Here is a 19,837-nt window from a genome sequence, read left to right as displayed (position 1 = left end):
TCATTCTGTTCAAAAGTTTTCACCCCCCGCTCTTAATGCATCATTTTCCTTTCTGAAGCATCAGTGAGTGTTTGAAACTTCTGTAATAGTTGCATATGAGTCCCTCAGTTGTCCTCAGAGTGAAAAGATGGATCTCAAAATCATACAGTCATTGTTGGAAAGGGTGCAAATACACAAAAATACTGAAAAACCAAAGAATCTGTTGGACCTAAAGGATTTTTCTGAAGAACAGCAGTCAGTTTTACTGTTCAGGACAAACAAGGGACTCATGAACAACTAGCACTAATCAAAAAACAGTTGTGGATCATTCAGGTAACAACACAGTATTCAGAATAGGTGTATGTAAACTTTTGAACAGGGTAATTTTGATAAATTCAATTATTATTTTCTTTTGTGGACTATATGTAAATGTCTTTTATGTGAAATACCTTATTGAGGTCAGTACTAAATAAACAATAACATGCATTTTGCATGATCCCTCTTATTTTGGTCAAATAATTTAACACTTCACAGATTCTGAAAGGGGGATGTAAGCTTTTAGACAGATAGATATTAACTTGGTAAACAAGTCAAAAATGAGAAATGAAGATATTGATTTTTCTGCAAAGCAGAAGGTACTTAAAGCAAATAATGATAGAAGGTTTGACAGGTCAGGTTAAAGAGGTCATAGGTTTCAAAAGGTTAAGTAATTTAAAAAAATAACCATTGATAACTGAAGAATGGCTCATTTCCTAGAAATGGCATATGGGCTTCCAGCCTTCATTACAGAATGTGCTGTATTCATAAACAGCCATTTGCCTGGAGCCATTAGAGTTACGCTAACACCACTCACAGAAGTTCGTTATTAAGACCAATCTTAGTGAACTGTCTCCACAAACCACAAACGTCATGTTGTCCATAAAGACAGCAATAAAAACCCACCCACATCTATAATAAAGTATATATAATAAAGTTTACCTGAATGGTTTTGCTCTGTGGTTGCGTATGGATGTGACCCAGTAGGCCCGCAGGAGCCCTGAGCCTAGAGTCCACCACTCCCCCCACAGGAGGCTCCTTTCCTGGGATGCTGTTGTAGTAATCGTGCTCAGACGATTCTTCGTCATCCCCCCACGCCGACTCTTCTGTTCGTATGGTTCTAACCATTAAATAAGCTAGTTAGCATCTTAAAGGTCAGTAAAAATGTAAATGTATATATGATTCAATATAAATATATACACTAGCAGTCAAAAGTTTTCGAACAGTAAGATTTTTAATGTTTTTTAATGTGTTTTAAACATGTTTAAAACAACTGTTTTCTATTTGAATATACTCCAGGCTTGGTGAGCAGAAGATGCTTCTTTAAAAAACATTAAAAATCTTACTGTTCATAAACTTTCGACTGGTAGTGTATGTAGAGTGGTCACATTACTTCTATTTTGGTAAGAACACTGTCTATATTGGGAAGTAGACTACAGAGAAGCTTATACAGTTAACAATAAAAGACAAGAAAATGTGTGTAACGACTGATTTGAAACAGAACAAAATGAAAGAAATGATCCATTACTAATGTGACACTGAGCAGTCGTGTGGTTTCTGAGAGCCCTTTAAATGAATTTAAATTTAAATAACGGCCTGGAATCAAAACAGGATGGCTATATGAAACACAAGCCGTGTGTATCCTGTTTCAACCTTGCTCAGAATTGAAGCTCAGTGTTAGCTGCAGTTGAAATGATGAAAGGAAGTACCATCATTTTCATGTTGTAATTCATTCTGAAGCCCAAAGACAATGTGGTTTTTGTGTAATTATGTGATTCTCACCTATCCATGGTGGGAATGGCTTTGGGCGGGCTGTGTAGATACTGTTTGAACTGCAGTTCGAAGGCCTGGCCGATGGTACTGATCACATTCTGGGCGAGACCGTCACCGCACTCCAGGATGTGACACGCTGGAGGGATGAAGAAAAAGCTAACATTGTTCACATCCAGCCAAAATAATATGACACAAACAAGACAGAAAGTCAAAGGGAAATAGGATTCTGTGCATAACATGCATGAAAGGTAAAATATATACAGTCAAGCCCGAAATTATTCATACCCCTGGCAAATTCTGACTTAAAGTTACTTTTATTCAACCAGCAAGTTTTCTTTTCCCCGGAAGTGACACAGGCTTCTCCCAAAAGATAAGACGACGATGTACAAGAGGCATTATTGTGGAAAAAAAAATTTCTTAGCTTTTATTTAGATTTGAACAAAAAGTGGCATGTCCAAAATTATTCATACCCTTTGCAAACTGTCACAGTATGTGGGAAAATCCAAAGTTCTATACCATTCCAAATAGTCCAAGCTGTTCTAAAGCATCCTAATTACCCTGATTCATTGGGAACAGCTGTTTTAATCAAATCAACAGGTGAAAACCAGAAGCTCTTTGCTGTTGGTTTGTGGACAGTCATGGCTAAGACAAAGGAGCTCACTGAGGACCTGCGGCTGCACATTGTGGCTGCTCACAAGTCAGGAAAGGGCTATAAGACCATATCTAAATGTTTTGAAGTTCCAGTGGCTACAGTGCAAAGAATTATTAAAAAATACAAGACGTTCCCCACTGTGAAAAATCTTAGAGGACGTGGTCGGAAGCCAAAAGTGACACCTGTGCTGGCCAGGAGAATAGTGAGAGAGGTAAAAAAGAATCCAAGGATCACCACCAAGGCCATCCTGATGAATCTAGGCTCTGCTGGTGGCAACATCTCAAGACAAACAGTCCAATGGACACTGCACACCGCTGGGTTCCATGGACACAGACCAAGGGGGACACCACTTCTCCAGATAATGCACACAAAAGCCAGCTTGAGAAGGGTATGAATAATTTTGGACATGCCACTTTTTGTTCAAATGTAAATAAAAGCTGAGAAATATTTTTTTCCACAATGATGCCTCTTGTACATCGTCTTATTATCTTTGGGGAGAAGCCTGTGTCATTTCCGGTCAAAAAAAAAAACTTCCTGGTTGAATAAAAGTAACTTTAAGTCAGAATTTGCCAGGGGTATGAATAATTTCGGGCTTGACTGTAATTAATATAGTATTTTTAAAAATAAATATAAATAAAATAATAGAAATGAAAACGATTCTAATCATTTATATAAAAATACCTCTTTGATTCACAGGGTCTTTGGCCACATAAGCGACATAATCGGGTGTATCCTGCCAGAGAAAATATAATCAGAGTGAGAATCAGTAAGCATTTGTTAATGGAGAGAAAAAGGGAAAGAGTGGAAAGAAAGGGCATTAAACATGCAGAAGAGGCCTCACCGAGTCTCCACCAGAGGCGAAAGATATGGACTGCATGGGGTGATGGGCAATCACCTAGATAAAGAGATGAGAGTGAGATGATGTGATGTCTTCAATTCAAATCGATATTTAGCACTCATACAAATAAATAAATAAAGAAATATCTGTCAAGGAACTACAAGAGTTCTGAAGCTACTTAAAGGGGCCATGTCTTTTAAAATAAATGACTATTAAATGATATATTTCATAATTTAATCCAAACCCTAATTTTCTGGCGCCAACAAATTTATAACTTGGAAAGCTAGAAACATTATGATTTAAAGTGATAGTTCACTCAAAAATGAAAACTGTGTTATTAATTACTCACCCTCACGTCATTCCAAACCCGTTAGACTTTTATTCATATTTAGAACACAAATTAAGATATTTTTGACGAAATCTGAGAGCTTTCTGACCCTCCATAGACAGGAAGGATCAAAAAGTTAGTAAGGACATTGTTAAAATAATGTGATATCAGTGGTTCAACTGTAATGTTATGAAGCTACAAGAATACTTTTTGCGCACCAAGAAATTCACGAAAAAGTTCTCGGATTTCATCAAAAATATCTTAATTTGTGTTCTGAAGATAAACAAAGGACGAACTGATTCATTACAATGAATCAAATGTTCCAAAGCTACAGAAGTGAGAAAAATTGTTTGTGCTGATATGATTTGAAGGGATATCCTGCATGAGAGGAGGCTGACCTGTCGTGTGGTGGGGACGAGGAGACTCAAGCCATCAATGGAGATGTTGACGCCGATGCTCATTCCAGCAAAACGTAGGTTACTTTTCCCCATGACAGTCTGGAGGGTTTTGTTTGTGGCCTAAAATGGGCAGCAAAACAAACATTTGGATGTCAACACATTCTTTATGTTTAATAATAATAAAAAGCCAAGGCCAAATAAACAAGTATCTCTCTTACTTTCTTCTTCCAGGCAGCTTTTCCTCCAGGTACAACTTCACACAACCTGTTGATGGCCTCTCTGTGTTCACATAGACAAACACACACACACACACATTTACAAAAGATTAGAGGGGTATTACCAGATCTCGCAATCTCACATATCTGAGAAACCCATAATAAATCATTTCCCATGTGTTTCAGTGCGACCACAGTGTGAAAACAAATGAAGAGGCTGAGCCTAAGAATAATGCTTATTCAAACCAGGTCAACAAACAGAGGCTCAATAGTGCGTAAAATAATAAAACAAATAATAATAAAAAAACTAAGTAAGAAACAAAGCAAAGCAAAAGACAAAACGTACATAAAGTACATGCATAAAATAATACATAAATACCATGCCAAAAACAAAACAAACAAAAACTAAAGCAAAGAAAAATAAAACCAAGGCAAAGCAAAAGAAAACAAATAAAAAACAAAGTAAGAAACAAACCAAAACAAATCAGCGCAAAAAAGTAAACCAAAAGACTAAATAAATAAATATGGTGCCAAAAACAAAGCAAAGCAGATCAAACATGTTTTTACATTGTACTTATATTTTGTTGACCCATCCCTTACACTCTAACCCACCCTTAAACCTACCCATATCACCAAACCTGTCCCTTATCCCACCTTAATAGAAACAAAAGTGTTTTGCAATGCAATATGACCACATTAAGTACATTGTACTTATTTTTTTAAGTACATACTATACACTACCAGTCAAAAGTTTGGACACACTTTAAAGAAAATGGGGAAGTGTGTCCAAACTTTTGACTGGTAGTGTAAAGTGTGACCAAATAAACAAATAAATATGGTGTATTTACGGTGTAATAAAACAAAGCTAACAAACAAAACAAAGCCAAAAGAAAACAAACAGAAACAACGTAAGAAACAAACAAAACAAAACAAAGCAAAAACCAAACCAAAAGACAAAACATAATAAATAAATAAATAACATGTCATAAACAAAACGACCCTAACAAACCAAAGCAAAATAAAACCAAATCAAAGTGAAGCAAAACAAAACAAAGTAACGCAAAAAAACAAACCAAAAGACAAAACAAACAAACAAACAAATAAATACTGTGTCAAAAAACAAAGCAAACAAAAAAAAAACAAGGCAAAGCCAAATAAAAGGCTAAATAAATATGGCGCCAAAAACAAAACAAAACAAAACAAACAAACAAAACAAAGCAGATCAAAAGAAAACAAGTAAAAAACACAGCAAAAAAAAAAAAAAGACAAAACATAATAAATAAACTAACAAAATAAATAAATGAATACATAACATGCCATAAACAAGACAAAACAAAACAAAGCAAAATAAAACCAAATCAAAGCATAAAAAACAAAGAAAGAAAGAAACAAACCAAACCAAAAATAAATACGGTGCTCAAACAAATCAAACAAGCACAGCAATACAAAACCTAACAACACAATACAAAGCTAACAAACAAAACAAAACAAAGCCAAACGAAAACAAATAAAAAACAAAGTAAGAATAAAATCAAAACAAAGTAAAGCAGAAAAAAAATACAGATAAATATGGTGCTAAAAATAAAGCAAAGCTAACAAACAAAACAAAACAAAGCCAAAAGAAAACCAACAAAAAACAAAGAAACAAACAAAACAAGGCAAAGCAAAAAACAAACCAAAAGACAAAAGATAATAAATAAATATAATGCCATAAACAAAACAAACCTAATAAACCAAAACAAAAAACAAACCAAATCAAAGTGAAGCAAAGGAAAACAAATAAAAAAACTAAGTAAGAAACGAACCAAAACAAAGCAAAGTAAAAAAGCAAACCAAAGACAAAATGAATGAATTCATTAATAAATACAGTATTAAAAATTAAACAAACCATAGCAAAGCGAAAGAAAAACAAAGCAAAAGAAAACAAATAAACAAACCAAAACAAAGCAAATAACAAACTAAAGACAAAACATAATATATAAATAAATAACATTTCATAAACCTAACTGAAGCAAAGCTAAATAAAACCAAAGCAAAGCAAGGCAAAAGAAAACAAATAAAAAACAAAACAAAGTAATGCAAAAAACACATCGAAGACAAAATAGAAAAACAAATAAATACTGTGCCAAAAAACAAAGCAAAAAAACAAAACAAAACAAGGCAAAGCAAAATAAAACCAAAGCAAAAGAAAACAAAGAAAAAAAAAACAAAGAAACAAAGCAAAAAACAAACCAAAAGACAAAACATAATAAATGATAAATAAATAAATAACAAAACAAAGCTAAATAAAACAAAATCAAAGCAAAGCAAAAGAAAACAAATCCAAAAACAAAAAGCAATGCAAAAATAGCAAAGCAAAAGACTAAATAAATAAATAAATAAATAAATATGGTGTCAAAAAACAAAGCAAACAAACAAAACAAAACCAAGCAAAGCAAAGCGAAAGGAAACAAATAAAAAAACAAAGCAAAGCAAAAAAAAAAAAAAGACAAAACATAATAAATAACTAAATAAATAGCATCACAAACAAAACAAAACAATCAAACAAACCAAAGCAAAAGAAAACAAATAAAAAAAAGTTGGGAACAAAGTAAAAAACAAACCAAAAGACAATAAATAAATAAATAGATAAACACCATGCCATGAACAAACCAAAGCAAACAAACCAAAAAACAATAAATAATTAAACAAACAAACAAACCTGTATCATTACAAAACAAAGCAAATCAAAGCTAAACAGAAAAAAATCCCGAATCAAATCAAAACAAAACAAAACTAAACTAAAACCAAAAAATCTACGATGGTTAAACACCTTCGAAAACCCGACTAATTAATAATACAAAAAGTGTAATTTGTGAAATGATATGAATGGCCGTGGAGCGTTTGTCACAGGGGCACAAGGGTTGTGAGGTCAACAGCGGACTGAGTGACTTCGAAACACCAGCGTGCTATCAGATAACCCATTAATATTTGAAAAGTGCCAACTGTCCCAGCAAAGGACTTTCCAGGAAATATTTCTAACAAATGTCATAAAACAAACTAATTTAATTTAGTCGTTATTTGGGTGTTTCTGTTGCAAGATTATGCGCCTGTGTGTGTTTTGCCTCTCGGATCTTATAAAAATTGCTCGTTGGCCACACTGCATGACAATGACAAATGAGAGAGCCCACCCACACTCCCTCTTTCCCCGGAGCGCCGCAAATCAGCTGATTTACAAGCCATCCGTTTCTGCAGCAAAATAGATTCTGGCTAAATATGCAGTCTGTTCCAAGCATTCCCATTATTACCATTATAATGTCATAACAGACTGCCGCTCTCTACTCCAAACAATCACTCTTCTCCAGTCCTCCGTGTTTATCAACTCTAACTCCACCCCATGCAGTCTGCATCATCTTGGGCCCCAGTAGGCCTTCTCAGTCATTAGTGGGAGTCGTTAATAATACATGGCTGTATCAGGCCGTCTCCATCTCGCCTGTGCTGTCTGCACTTTAAGCCCATCGTGGGCCGCGGGGTTCGGGTTACTGCTGATCGATGAGCAAGGGCAGGGAGAGGGACTCCGCTGTTGCCCATGGGAATCTGGAGCTCCGCCCCCCAACCCCTACAAGAATGCACACGCTTCTACATTTGTAAATAAATATGTACATAAGAACTGATGCAAGCCAGCTGACACATGAATGCAGACCTACATATTTGTAAACATGATTTGGTGCAAAAAAAGCTATAAAATGATAATGAAAATGAAAGTATACGACTCAGATAAAAATAGCATAATGTTATGATTATCTGTCATTCCATCATCTGTCAATTCATAACCAGAAAACATACAAAATCATTCTCAAAAACTAAACAAAAAAATTGCAAACATGGAAGCTTTTTGATTTAAATATTTAAATAAACAAAGACAAAAATAATAAAAGAGCAACATAAAATAAAATTTAAATTGTGAGTTATAAAAGTTAGAAATTTCTAAAAGAATCTAAAAAATAATAAAAATGGAAAAACATTATCAGAGCAAAAAAGTAAATCATAGAGAGTATAATCTGAAAATGAAATAATATTGAATAAAAAAATAAACAAAAATCAAGGAAATTGATTCAGCTCAGCAAAGCAAAAAATCAAAAACAAACAAACAGGTGAGGTGTGTAATAAAATCTAAATAATCCCAAAAAATTTAATTAAAATCAATTAATAAAAAAGAAATAAAAACAAAAACCTAAATAAAGGCGTTAAAAATAAAATCTAAATAATAAAAAGTTAGAAAATACAAAAAAAGTTTGAAAATTCTAAAATAAACAAAAAGAAAATAATAATAATTAAAAAAACAGAGCAAAACAAAATCATAGTTGTATACTCTGAAAATGAAATAATAATGAAAATAATACAATAGTTAATAAAAATAAAATAAAAATCAAGGAAATTAATTCAGCTCGCAATACAAAACAAAAAAACAAAAACTGGTGAGATGTGTAATAAAATCAAAATATAAATATATAAAAAATTATTTAAAAAAATAAATAAAAAAATTTAGAAAATTAAAATTAATTAAAAAGAAAATAATAAAAATGAAAACAAAACAAACAGCAAAACAAAATCAAAGACAGAAAAATCTGAAAATAATGATAAAATAATAATGAAAATAATAAAATAATGAATAAAAAATAAAATAAAATAAACTGATTCTGCTCACAAAACAAAAACAAAAACAGGTGAGGTGTGTAAAACCTAAATAATAAAAAATAAAATAAATTGAGTTATAAAAGATAGAAAATTCTAAAATAAAAAGTTAGAAAATTCTAATATAATCAAAAAAATTAAAATAAAAAATAACAAACAGAGGTGTATAATCTGAAAATGATAACATAACATAAAATAAAAAATCTATAATCTGAAAATGAAATATAATGAAAATAATAAAATAATGAAAAAAAATTAAATAAAAACAGGTGAGGAGTAAAATAAAATCTAAATAACAAATATAAAAGTTAGAAAATGCTAAAAAAAAATAAAAAAAAAAAAACAAACAAAAAGGAAATAATAAAAATGAAAAAAGAAACAAACAAACAGCAAAACAAAACAAAATCAAAGACGGTATAATCTGAAAATGAAATAATAATGAAAGTAATAAAACAATGAATAAAAAATTAAATAAAAATAAACAGATTCAGCTCACAAAACAAAACAAAAACAGGTGAGGTGTGTAAAACCTAAATCTAAATAATAAAAAATGATAAAAAATTAAAATAAAATAAGAGTTATAAAAGATAGAAAATGCTAAAATAAAAAGTTAGAAAGTTCTAATATGATCAAAAAGAAAATAATGAAAATGAGCAAAACTAAATCATTAGGGGTATAATCTGAAAATGATAACATAACATAAAATAAAAAATTAAATAAAATGTATAATTGTGAGTTATAAAAGTTTGCAGCTCGCAAAACAAAACAAAAACAGGTGAGATGTGTAATAAAATCTAAATCTAAATAATAAAAAATATTAATTAACAACATTAACAACAAAACAAAACAAAAACAAAAACAGGTGAGGCGTAAAAATACATAAATCAATATAAAAATAAATAAATAAATAAATAAATAAATATAGAAGTTCAAAAATACTCAAATAATTCTAAAATAAAGAAAATAATAATAATAAAAATAATAAAACAATAAATACAAAATAAAATTAAAATCAACTGATTCAGCTCACAAAACGAAACAAAAACAGGTGAGGTGTGTAATAAAATCTAAATCATAAAATAAAGTGAGTTATAAAAGTTCTAATATGATCAAAAAGAAAATAATCAAAATAAAAAATAACAAACAGAGCAAAACAAAATCATTGGGGGTATCATCTGAAAATGAAATAATAATGAAAATAAAAAATAACGAATAAAAATAAAATAAATAAGAAAATTGTGAATTACAAAAGTTCTAAAATAATAACTAAAATAATCAAAAATAAAATAATAAAAATGAAAAATAAACAGCAAAATAAACAAAATCAAAGAGGGTATACTCTGAAAATGAAAAAAATATATATAATAAATAAATAAATAAATAATACACTACCAGTCAAAAGTTTGGACACACCAAATTTTTGACTGGTATCTAAATATATAAAATTTAAACTGTAAGCAGTATGAGCCAAAATAATAACATAATTTTAGAAGGGGTTGTGGGGGGGGGGGGGGGGGGGGGGGTTTGTGTAACTAAGACACTACTAAAATATTGCACTTGAAATTGATCTAGTTTTAGTGCAAAACCAAACAAAAAACACTTTACCTTGTGACCTGCGTCCTAGTGCTGAAGTCCAAAGATCTCATCGATTTCAGAACCTCAATGCAACCCATGTACTGCCAAACAAACAAAACAAAAAAGGAAGAGAGAGCACAAAATGACACACATTACTTTCATTATATTTAATTAGTTCTAATTTCCCAGAGGTCATCATTGCTTCGTGGAAATATGTATCTAATTCCTCTTGGCAAGAGCCAGAGTGCATGATTTAGTTGCTACAAAACAAAAGCAACAATTGTTTGTCTTTCTCTCTCTCACACACACAAGGATGGTTTAAGCACATAAGCACCAGTGTTGCCAGATTGGGCGGGTTTCCGCCCAATTGGGCTTCTTTTGATCGGCTTGGACCGGAGAATAACGCATTGGGTAGACAAAATTTGGGCTGCTTTAAAAAAACAAAAGCCGCCCAATCAGCTGCTTTTTTCTTCGCTTTTATCATTAGTCATTGTTATTTTAATACCTTCGAGCTCAAAGTATCACAGTAATATAATGTGTAGTGCAGTCATCAACTCATTTTTGCTTAACGCAACCCTTACTGGTTTAGTTTAACAGAGACCTGTCAATCAATTTACGTCTTTAACGTTAGTGAGATGTGATGACTTGTGAGTGATGGGGTTTTGGCCCTATAAGGGGCAAGATTTTGAATATGCAGCTTATTCATTTATTCATTTTAAGTAATGGCGATGGCAAAGTGGCCTAAATATAAGTTACACGGTAAAAAAGTCTAAGTGGATTACATGTGGTGAGAGATAAATAGAAGACTTCTAAATATAATTGTAACTGAAATAAGAAAACGTGGGTGTGTGCATGAACGTAAATGCCAGCTACATTACATTTGTTTCTCATCACTTTATTGTGCACTTTTTGCACAGAAATTAGCATATTTTTACTGTGGACATTGAAAATGATGCATGTGTTTTTCCAAGGGTTAAAGTCATCGGTTAATTTCCACTTTGAAAAGAAGACATTTTACGCATATTTTCGGACTGTTTTGATCCATATTCCTGTGAAATTGATTTATCTTTATTTTATTTTGTCATTATTCTTTTTTTAAAGAGATAAATATGGTCCTTATCAACCTTGACATGGCAATAAAATTCTCATTATTTTGGCAGTTAAAATTTGGGCTGGTTTTTGTAGAAGTGAGCTTTTGGGCTGGAAATCGTCAACCCGATCTGGCAACACTAAGGCAGCAGGGTGCACCCAGCGCTGCATACGCGCCTTTAGCGTAACAGGCGCATACCGTAATTACAGATAAATACTAAACGTATAATTTGAGCAAGACAGCTTGTTCTCAGCAGTTCTGAAAAAGACGGCATAATAGCTGTGCTGGGGAAGGTAATTACCGCGAAGTGTGAGGAGATTGACGGCAATAACCGCATCATGGCTGGTGGGGGTGGACCGGGGAAGAGGTATTACTGCAGTCTGGCCCTCTGGGACGTGGAAAGTGCTCTGGCGAAGGTGTAGCGGAATATCCATTCGGCAGTTAGTCACTAATGCGTTCAAAAGGGTCGCGGAGACATCGCACAAAATGCCCGCCCCCACACTGACGGTGCGACATATGTCTAAATAACGGTGTTTGTGGTCACGGATGCTTACAGAGGGTAATCCCAGATCAGTTTTGTTGTCTTGGGCTTGGTGAAGGATTTCAGAAGCCTACACCTCGACCCAAATCACAGACCATGTGGCCTACGGTTGAGTCAAAGTGGTTGCCCTCGATATTACAGTTACTAACTAAAAGGGATAGTTCGTAGCTTTATCATTTACTCACCCTCTTGTTGTTCCAAACATGTATGACTTTCTTTATCCTGTGGAACACAAAAGACGACTTTTTTGACCACTCCACTAAAAGTCATACAGGTTTGGAATGGCATGAAGGAGAGTAATTGAACTCATTTTGAACACTAGCTTAAGATGCTAGTTCTTGTTTTTGTTTTCGAAAAAAACATCCTCTGTGTTTTCTTCTTCAAGCTATATAAGAGTGCTTCCCCTTCGGGGAAGTCCCCAAGAACTGATTATGACCTTGAAACTGTTCTGTATGAATACTGATAAGTCCCTGGCTGTAACACTACATTCACGTTTTCTGTACTCATTTCTTTTGTCTTAAAGGGACAGTACAGGCAAAAATTCCCTCATTTTTAGACACTTATGTTGTTTCAAATCCTTTCTGCTTTCTTCTCTGAAACACACACACTCAAAGAAGTTATTTTGAAAAATTGCTTTTTTAATACAATGGAAGTCAATGGGGTCCAAATTGTTTTTGTTAGTTTTTTTTTATTTAAAGGAGACTTTTCTGCTCATCAAGGCTGTTTACTTGATTAAAAATATCGAAAAAACTCTAATACTGTGAAATGTTAATGGTATTTAAAATAGTGGTTTTCTATTTTAATATACTTTGAAATATAATTTATTACTGTGATGAAAAGCTGAATTTTCTTCATCATTTTTTCAGTATTCAGTGTCATGTGATGCTTCAGAAATCATTCTAATATGCTGATTTATTATCAGTGATGAAAACAGTTGTTCTGCCTAATATTTTTTGGAAACTGTGATACTTTTATCCAGGCTTCTTTGATAAATAAAACATTAAAAAGAACAGCATTTATTTAAAATACAATTTTTTTTTTTTTTTTTTTTTTTTACTAATAAACACCTTGTTCAAAGTTTGGGATCAGTCATTTTTTTCTTTATTTCTCTCTTTGAAAGTAATTAATACTTGTATTCACCAAGGATGTGTTGAAGTGATAGTATAAGGCTTAAATTGTTAAAAAAAGATTTCTATTTTGAATAAATGTTGTTCTTTTTAAATTTTTATTCATCAAAGAATCCTGAAAAAAAAAAATGATTAAGCAGCACATCTGTTTCCACATCTGTTTATTATCATTGATAATAAAAGTAATAAATCAGTATATTACAATGATTTCTGAAGGGTCATGTGACACTGAAGTCTGGAGTAATGGCTGATGAAAATTCAGCTTTGCATCACAGAAATAAATTATATTTTAAAGTATATTAGGATAAAAAAACTGTTATTTTGAATTGCAATAATAATTCAGAATATTACTTTTTTTCTGTATTCTTAATCAAATAAATTGAACTTTGATTAGCATAAGAGACTTTTTAAACAACATTAAAAATTGCATTGATCCCAAACTTGAGCGGCAGTGTATATATAAACCAAGTTCTGTCATATAACTCAAGATGGTGCAAGCTAATGGATCCTTAACGTGCAAACTGATTATATTCACAGGGACTACTTGACACAAGCTGATTGGTTCATTCATACACAGCCAGCTTACTGCTTTAAATTTAAATGGCTGGTAAGCTTTCAGTAGAGCAGTTTATAGCGCACTTTTAGAGTTCCTCTGAAACCCTCCACCTCCCTAGCTCCACCTGTACAGATCTGCTACGGGTTTTTATATATGCTGTTTGTGCAGCAGCAGTATGTCTTAAATACTCACAGCACCATATTGGCGTATGTATTGGCAGTAGCAAGTTCCTGTACTTGTTTTGCTGCAGCAGCAGCAATAATCTACAACAACAGCAATAACCAATAGCAGCAGGTTAGCAGATGTATTCTGCCAAGACCAAATACATTAATTATTAATTATACATTAATTAATAATTTTGGAGTCCGCCATGACACTCCCTGTGAGAAATACTATGGGATGCATGATATTGAATTTTCCCAATATTTTTCAACTAATTTTGGCCAAAATCGATATATTATTTTACCAAAATAAAAGGGATTATACAAAATGTATGTTATAGTTTATTCAGGTCCCACAAATTCTTTGGTTCTCCAGCATTTTTGTGTATTTGAACCCTGTCCATCAATGGCTGTATGATTTTGAGATCCATCTTTTCACACTGAGGACAACTGAGGCACTCATATTCAACTATTACAGAAGGTTCAAATGCTCGCTGATGCTCAAGAGGGAAATACTATGCCGAGGGGTGAAAACTTTTGAACAGAATGGAGGTGTGTACATTTTTCTTATTTTGCCTAAATATCATATTTTTTCATTTAGTACTGCCCTTCAGAGGCTACAGAAGATACTTAAATGTTTCCCAGAAGACAAAATAAGTTGAATTAACCCTGATCTTCAAAGTTTTCACCCCCCGGCTCTTAATGCATGGTTTTTCCGTCTGGAGCATCAGTGATCGTTTGAACCTTCTGTAATAGTTACATATGAGTCCCTCAGTTGTCCTTAGTGTGAACAGATTGGAAAGGGTTCAAATGCACAAAAATGCTGGAAAACCAAAGAATTTGTGGGACTTGAATGATTTTTCTGAAGAACAGCAGGCAGTTTAACTGTGGATCATTTAGGTAACAACACAGTATTAAGAATCAAGAGGATGTAAACTTTTGAACAGTGTTGTTTTCATAAATTCAACTATTATTTTTACGTGATCTAACCACTAGCTCACCCTGAGAACGTGAGTTAGTCCTTTTATTTGCAAGACATATTGGCATAATTTTTCATATCGAGCCAATGCTGATAATTACATTTAAAGCCATGATCGGCCCATATCTCTAAGAAATACCGCAAACGGAGTGAAACAAACAGTGAAACGGTTGGGGTTCTGATATCACTAGAATATCGCACTCCTCTCAGGCATGTATGTATGTATGTTAAAGCACTGAAACATTTTCAAAATGTCTTATTTTGTGTTCCACAGATGAAAGAAAGTCATACTGGTTTGGAGGGTGGGAAAAATCCAAGAATTTGTTTCTTTTAATTTTGGGGTGTACTGTTCCTTTAAGATTTTTTTTCTACAGCGTATATCTTGACACCAGCCCATTTCTTTCCACCGCAGACATCTTAACTAGATTAGTCGGCAGCGGGAAGCGTTCAATCAGTGTGATTAGACTTCTTCCTTTTTTATTTTACTGAAACTCTCCTGCTTCTTCTTCTTCTCAAAGACCTTATTGTGGCCTTACAAGCGGTGTGATAAATTAAAGCTGTCCTCAGAGCAAAAAACACCATCATACACGTTCCACAGCTACAACGCATGTGACATCACTAAATGATGTTTATCACTTGCTCTATGACTACAACGTATAAATGCCTATTTCTAAGCGGGGAAGGCACAGGAAGTGTTTGCATGCAGGAAATGACCAGTGAGGTTTATACTTCATATCTGAGAGATGAAACTTACAAATTCTATGGGGGTTGCTTTTAAAAGTCTGTTTATTGTAGTCTGCGGTTCTTGGAAAGTTTGTCATCTAGGAATCGCTCGAATTAGCCTAGGCTTGAAGGAACCACTTATTCACCCATGTAAATGCAGATTGGTGTTTAAAAAAAAAACACACATATCTAGCCGCTAGCATTATGTTGCAACAGTAGGTTGAACAATAGGCCCGATCTAAAATCCTGTTTATTTGTGGTGTACCAATGTGCCACAGTCTTATTTGGCTAACAGCCCCCTCCTGGCCTGTTTCCTCTGCAACACATGTGATACAAATGACTGTGATTAAATGTAATTGAATAAACGAATGAATGGTGCCTGTGTAATGCAATTAAGGAGTGTGCGCAGGCCCAGTCTAGGCTGCTGGAGAAAGGCAGTGTGGTTACAACACACGGCGGGGTGGATGAGAGTGCAGGGGTGGAGGGGTGAGAAACTGGGTTGAGAGAGGATCGCTGTTATTGACGTCAAATAGTCGGCCAGCATTTGTAACCCTTGATTTACCAAGATGCAGCCCAGAGCTTAAGACATTGGCTTGAATCCACAAACTGCAAGAGTAGCTTTAGCCTTTTGGGAATATGTTTTCAATGTTTTCATACCTTGAAAAGGTCATATTGAACATTCTACCTTTACATTAGTATGCTATGCTAACTTTAATTGCATTTTCAATATAATTCCTGAGTGAAAAAACACATGCAAATAAAAATCTGTATTGGTCCCAAACGGGATTCAGGAATTGCACAAATGACTTGAGATCGAATAATGATCAACAGTGGGAAACCCTTCACCTCCTTTCAATTCTAGTTTAGTTGTTTACATCTGCAGTTTGTTTACCCCCAGCTCTGACGCAGTCGCTGTACACACACGAAGCAATATATCTGGATTAAATTATATATTCCTCCTTTTTCCTCAAGCAATTGCACCCTGACATAACATACACTGCAGACAATAGACCCCCATTGTTCTCCTATCATAAGCAGTTTTGCCTAAACTCAGGCTCTGAAAGGACAAGATGTTGCAGTTGTTTATAAGCTGCAAGGGGAGTCGCATCTCTCGCGGCTTCTTCAGAGCCGCAGTGAATGTAAATGAATGCCTATCAGTAATACCTCAGAGTTGCCTATTGACACCGCTGCAGACCTGCAAAGCAACATTAGGCGGAAAGCATGGTGAGATTTCGAGATGATAAGCAGGGGGACTCACCCTGACGATGTACGAAGCCCCCGTGCCGCTGATCTTCTTGTCTGGGTGCAGCCACCCCTGCGAGGGCTTGTTGATGAAGCTGCCCTTCTGGGTGAAGTTCTCTCCCAGCCACATTCCCTCCACCCTGGTCCTCCGGTTCATCCCGGTCCTGAAGCTCCCCGGACTCCCCTCGGCGGACTCTCTCGGACTGGCCCTCTGCCTCCTGGCGGCCTGTAGGGAACATGGGCCCACACAAACAGGGTCACAGGAGTTGAACACAGCTGCGAGACTAGCCACGGGACCACTGGCGACAGCCGCCCCCCCAGAAGCCGCGGCGGGGGAGCTATCGGTCGGAGGCGCCCTGCCAGAATCCTTGCTGGAACTAGAGCTGGAGCTGCTATTGGACGGGCTACGGCTGAGCAATGAATTGGAGAACTTCCACTGGGGCATCCTAGGAATGAGCATGCAGAAGGTGGTGGTGCCGTCCTGCTCGCCATCCAGCCCAGGCGAGTCGGCCAGCACCTGGGCCGAAGATGGAGGTAGGGCAGCGGTCTCCAGGGGCGGCAACTCCAAGCCAGGCGTGGACGAGGAGGCCACCGGCGTGGCCACCACCTTCCCGCTCATGGCCAGGCTCTGCATCAGGTCGTCGGAGGAGGTCACTGAGTCGTTCCGGAAGCGGCCATACTTTGGCTTAAGTAGCATGCCCGGAGGAGCGGTCCAGAGCGGAGAGGACAGTGGGGGGGATAGGGAGGGGAAGGGGGGATGGCTAGGGAAAGGGAAAAGGAAAGATGCAGCGGGAGCAAAGGAGAAATCCGCAAGGTTCTGCGCGGACTGAGTCTATCCCTGCGTCCCTCTCCGTCTCTCTCTCTGCTTTCTGACAGTTGCTCTGTCCCTTACTGTGGCTTGCTCAATCCCTCCCTCTCTCCACTCTCTCTCTCAACCCAGCTTCCCCCCACTCTCTTGGTGATGTCATAGTGTTATGGTCTGTCTATTAGCCCTACCCAACCCAGCTGCGTTCAGGCAACATTAGCTAATGCACATCTGCCTGAGTACCTCCTTACAGCATCTTGCACTTATTAACCTACACCCAATCTGATATGTAGAGCCATTCAGTCCTGCAGCTAGCTTTAGCTAAGGCAATGGGTGTTATGTTTTGATTGCAACCATACTTTCTTCTATACCAGCTTTCAAATTAACAAAAAATCTAAACATTGCTATTTTTTAGCATAAAGATGCTTTAAAAGGTTCTTCACAGTGATGCCATAGAAGAACCAATCTTCAGTCAAAGTTTCTTTAAAGAACCATCTCTTTCTTACCTTTTTATAATCTGAAGAACCTTCTTTTACCACAAAGAACCTTTTGTGAAACAGAAAGGTTCTTCAGATGTTAAAGGTTCTTTATGAAACCATTTAGACAAAAAAATGTTCTTCTATGACATTGTGTACCTTTTTTTAGGAGTGTAGTGCATAAATTTAATACGTGACCCTGGACCACAAAAACAGTCATAAGGGTCAATTTTTTTGAAATTGAGATTTATAAATAATCTAAAAGCTAAATAAGCTTTCCATTTATTTATGGTTTGGTAGGATAGGACAATACTTGGCTAAGAATCTGAGGGTGCATAAAAAAGAAAAGAAAAAACGCCTTTAAAGTTGTCCAAATTAAGTTCTTATTAATGCATATTACTAATCAAAAATGTTTGTGATATATTTGCAGTAGGACATTTACAAATTATATTCATGGCACATGATGTTTACTTATTTTCCTAATTATTTTTGGCATAAAAGAAAAATAATAATAATTGATAATAATTTTGACCCATACAATGTATTATTGGCTATTGCTACAAACATACCCATGCTACTTCTGACTATTTGTGTGGTCCAGCATCACAAATTTCACTGTTTATCCCTTGGAACGAAGGTTTGGCTTGTTAGCATAGCTCTAATATTTCCTGGTGGTGAATGTTGGAACTACATTTTCTGACTACATTCTTCGAAATATCTTGTGTTCCATATAAGAAACAAGGACACAATGAGAGTAAATTATGACAGAAGTTTTTCATGTTTTTCATGTTACAGATCAGGATTCACAGTAGTGAAATGCTTGGGATTTTGCTACACTCTTTTTAAAAAAAGTTCCTTTAAAAGGTTCTTCACAGTGATGCCATAGAAGAACAATTTCTGGTTCCACAAAGAACCATTTAGTCAAAGGTTTTTTAAAGAACCATCTTTTTCTTACTTTTTTATAAACTGAAGAACCTTCTTTCGCCACAAAGAACCTTCTGTGAAACAGAAAGGTTCTTCAGATGTTAAAGGTTCTTTATGGAACCATTTAGACAAAAAAGTTCTTCTAGGGCATCGTGAAGCACCTTTATTTTTAAGAGTGTGGTTTAGATTAATGAAAACATTAAAGGATAGTTTTGATATCAATAATCAGTTAAAGCGAAAATAAAAGATCTACTGCGGTATATCTCAGATAGTAGATTGATACACAGTGTGCATGTACTCAAGATGTCAAAGCATCATTTACAGCAGTTAACATAGAATAAGTTAATGTTTTAAATACCTCACAACAGCATTACTGGCTTCTTCATATTTCTGTAGTATGGATATAAAACAACTAATTGTTGAGACTCGCTGGTCTCTCTCACACTGCCGAAGTCAAGAAAACATCTGAGTTGTCACATTTACAGGACTTGCGCAAGACGCAGTGCCTGTTTGACAAATAGTTTCTTCCTTTTGCTCTGTGCTCTGACGTCACTTTTTTTCGCAACTGCCCAAAAAGTAAATGCAAAGACTCCACAAGGCCAAATAAACAGGAAGCACTAAAATACTCTATATTCCGTTAGCGTTGCCTATGTGTACAGGCTATTTTGGTGGAAACCTCAGTTTTGTGGTGTTGACAAAGCCTGACGCTTGCTTCATGACTCACAAGTGCTCTTTTTTCAAGTGT

At 35.0% G+C, this 19,837-nt stretch overlaps 1 protein-coding gene across 1 annotated transcript; it reads right to left on the bottom strand.

The window, feature by feature from the left end:
• Window positions 1-828: 828 nt before the first annotated feature.
• On the bottom strand, window positions 829-17,868 carry shc2 (SHC (Src homology 2 domain containing) transforming protein 2). The gene is made up of 9 exons (XM_073843663.1): window positions 16,904-17,868; window positions 10,499-10,569; window positions 4,223-4,283; window positions 4,005-4,124; window positions 3,282-3,335; window positions 3,122-3,173; window positions 1,798-1,924; window positions 958-1,135; window positions 829-864 (listed from the first exon to the last, which is right to left on the bottom strand). The coding sequence occupies exons 1-9, from the start codon at window positions 17,582-17,584 to the stop codon at window positions 829-831; spliced, it is 1,380 nt and encodes a 459-aa protein (XP_073699764.1). The 5' UTR covers window positions 17,585-17,868.
• Between the last annotated feature and the right edge of the window lie 1,969 nt (window positions 17,869-19,837).

This window comes from Garra rufa, chromosome 7 (genome assembly GCF_049309525.1).
Source record: "Garra rufa chromosome 7, GarRuf1.0, whole genome shotgun sequence".
Taxonomy (NCBI): Eukaryota; Metazoa; Chordata; class Actinopteri; order Cypriniformes; family Cyprinidae; genus Garra; species Garra rufa.
The sequence above is the reverse complement of the archived record's forward strand: the minus strand, read 5'-3'. Positions and strand labels throughout refer to the sequence as shown.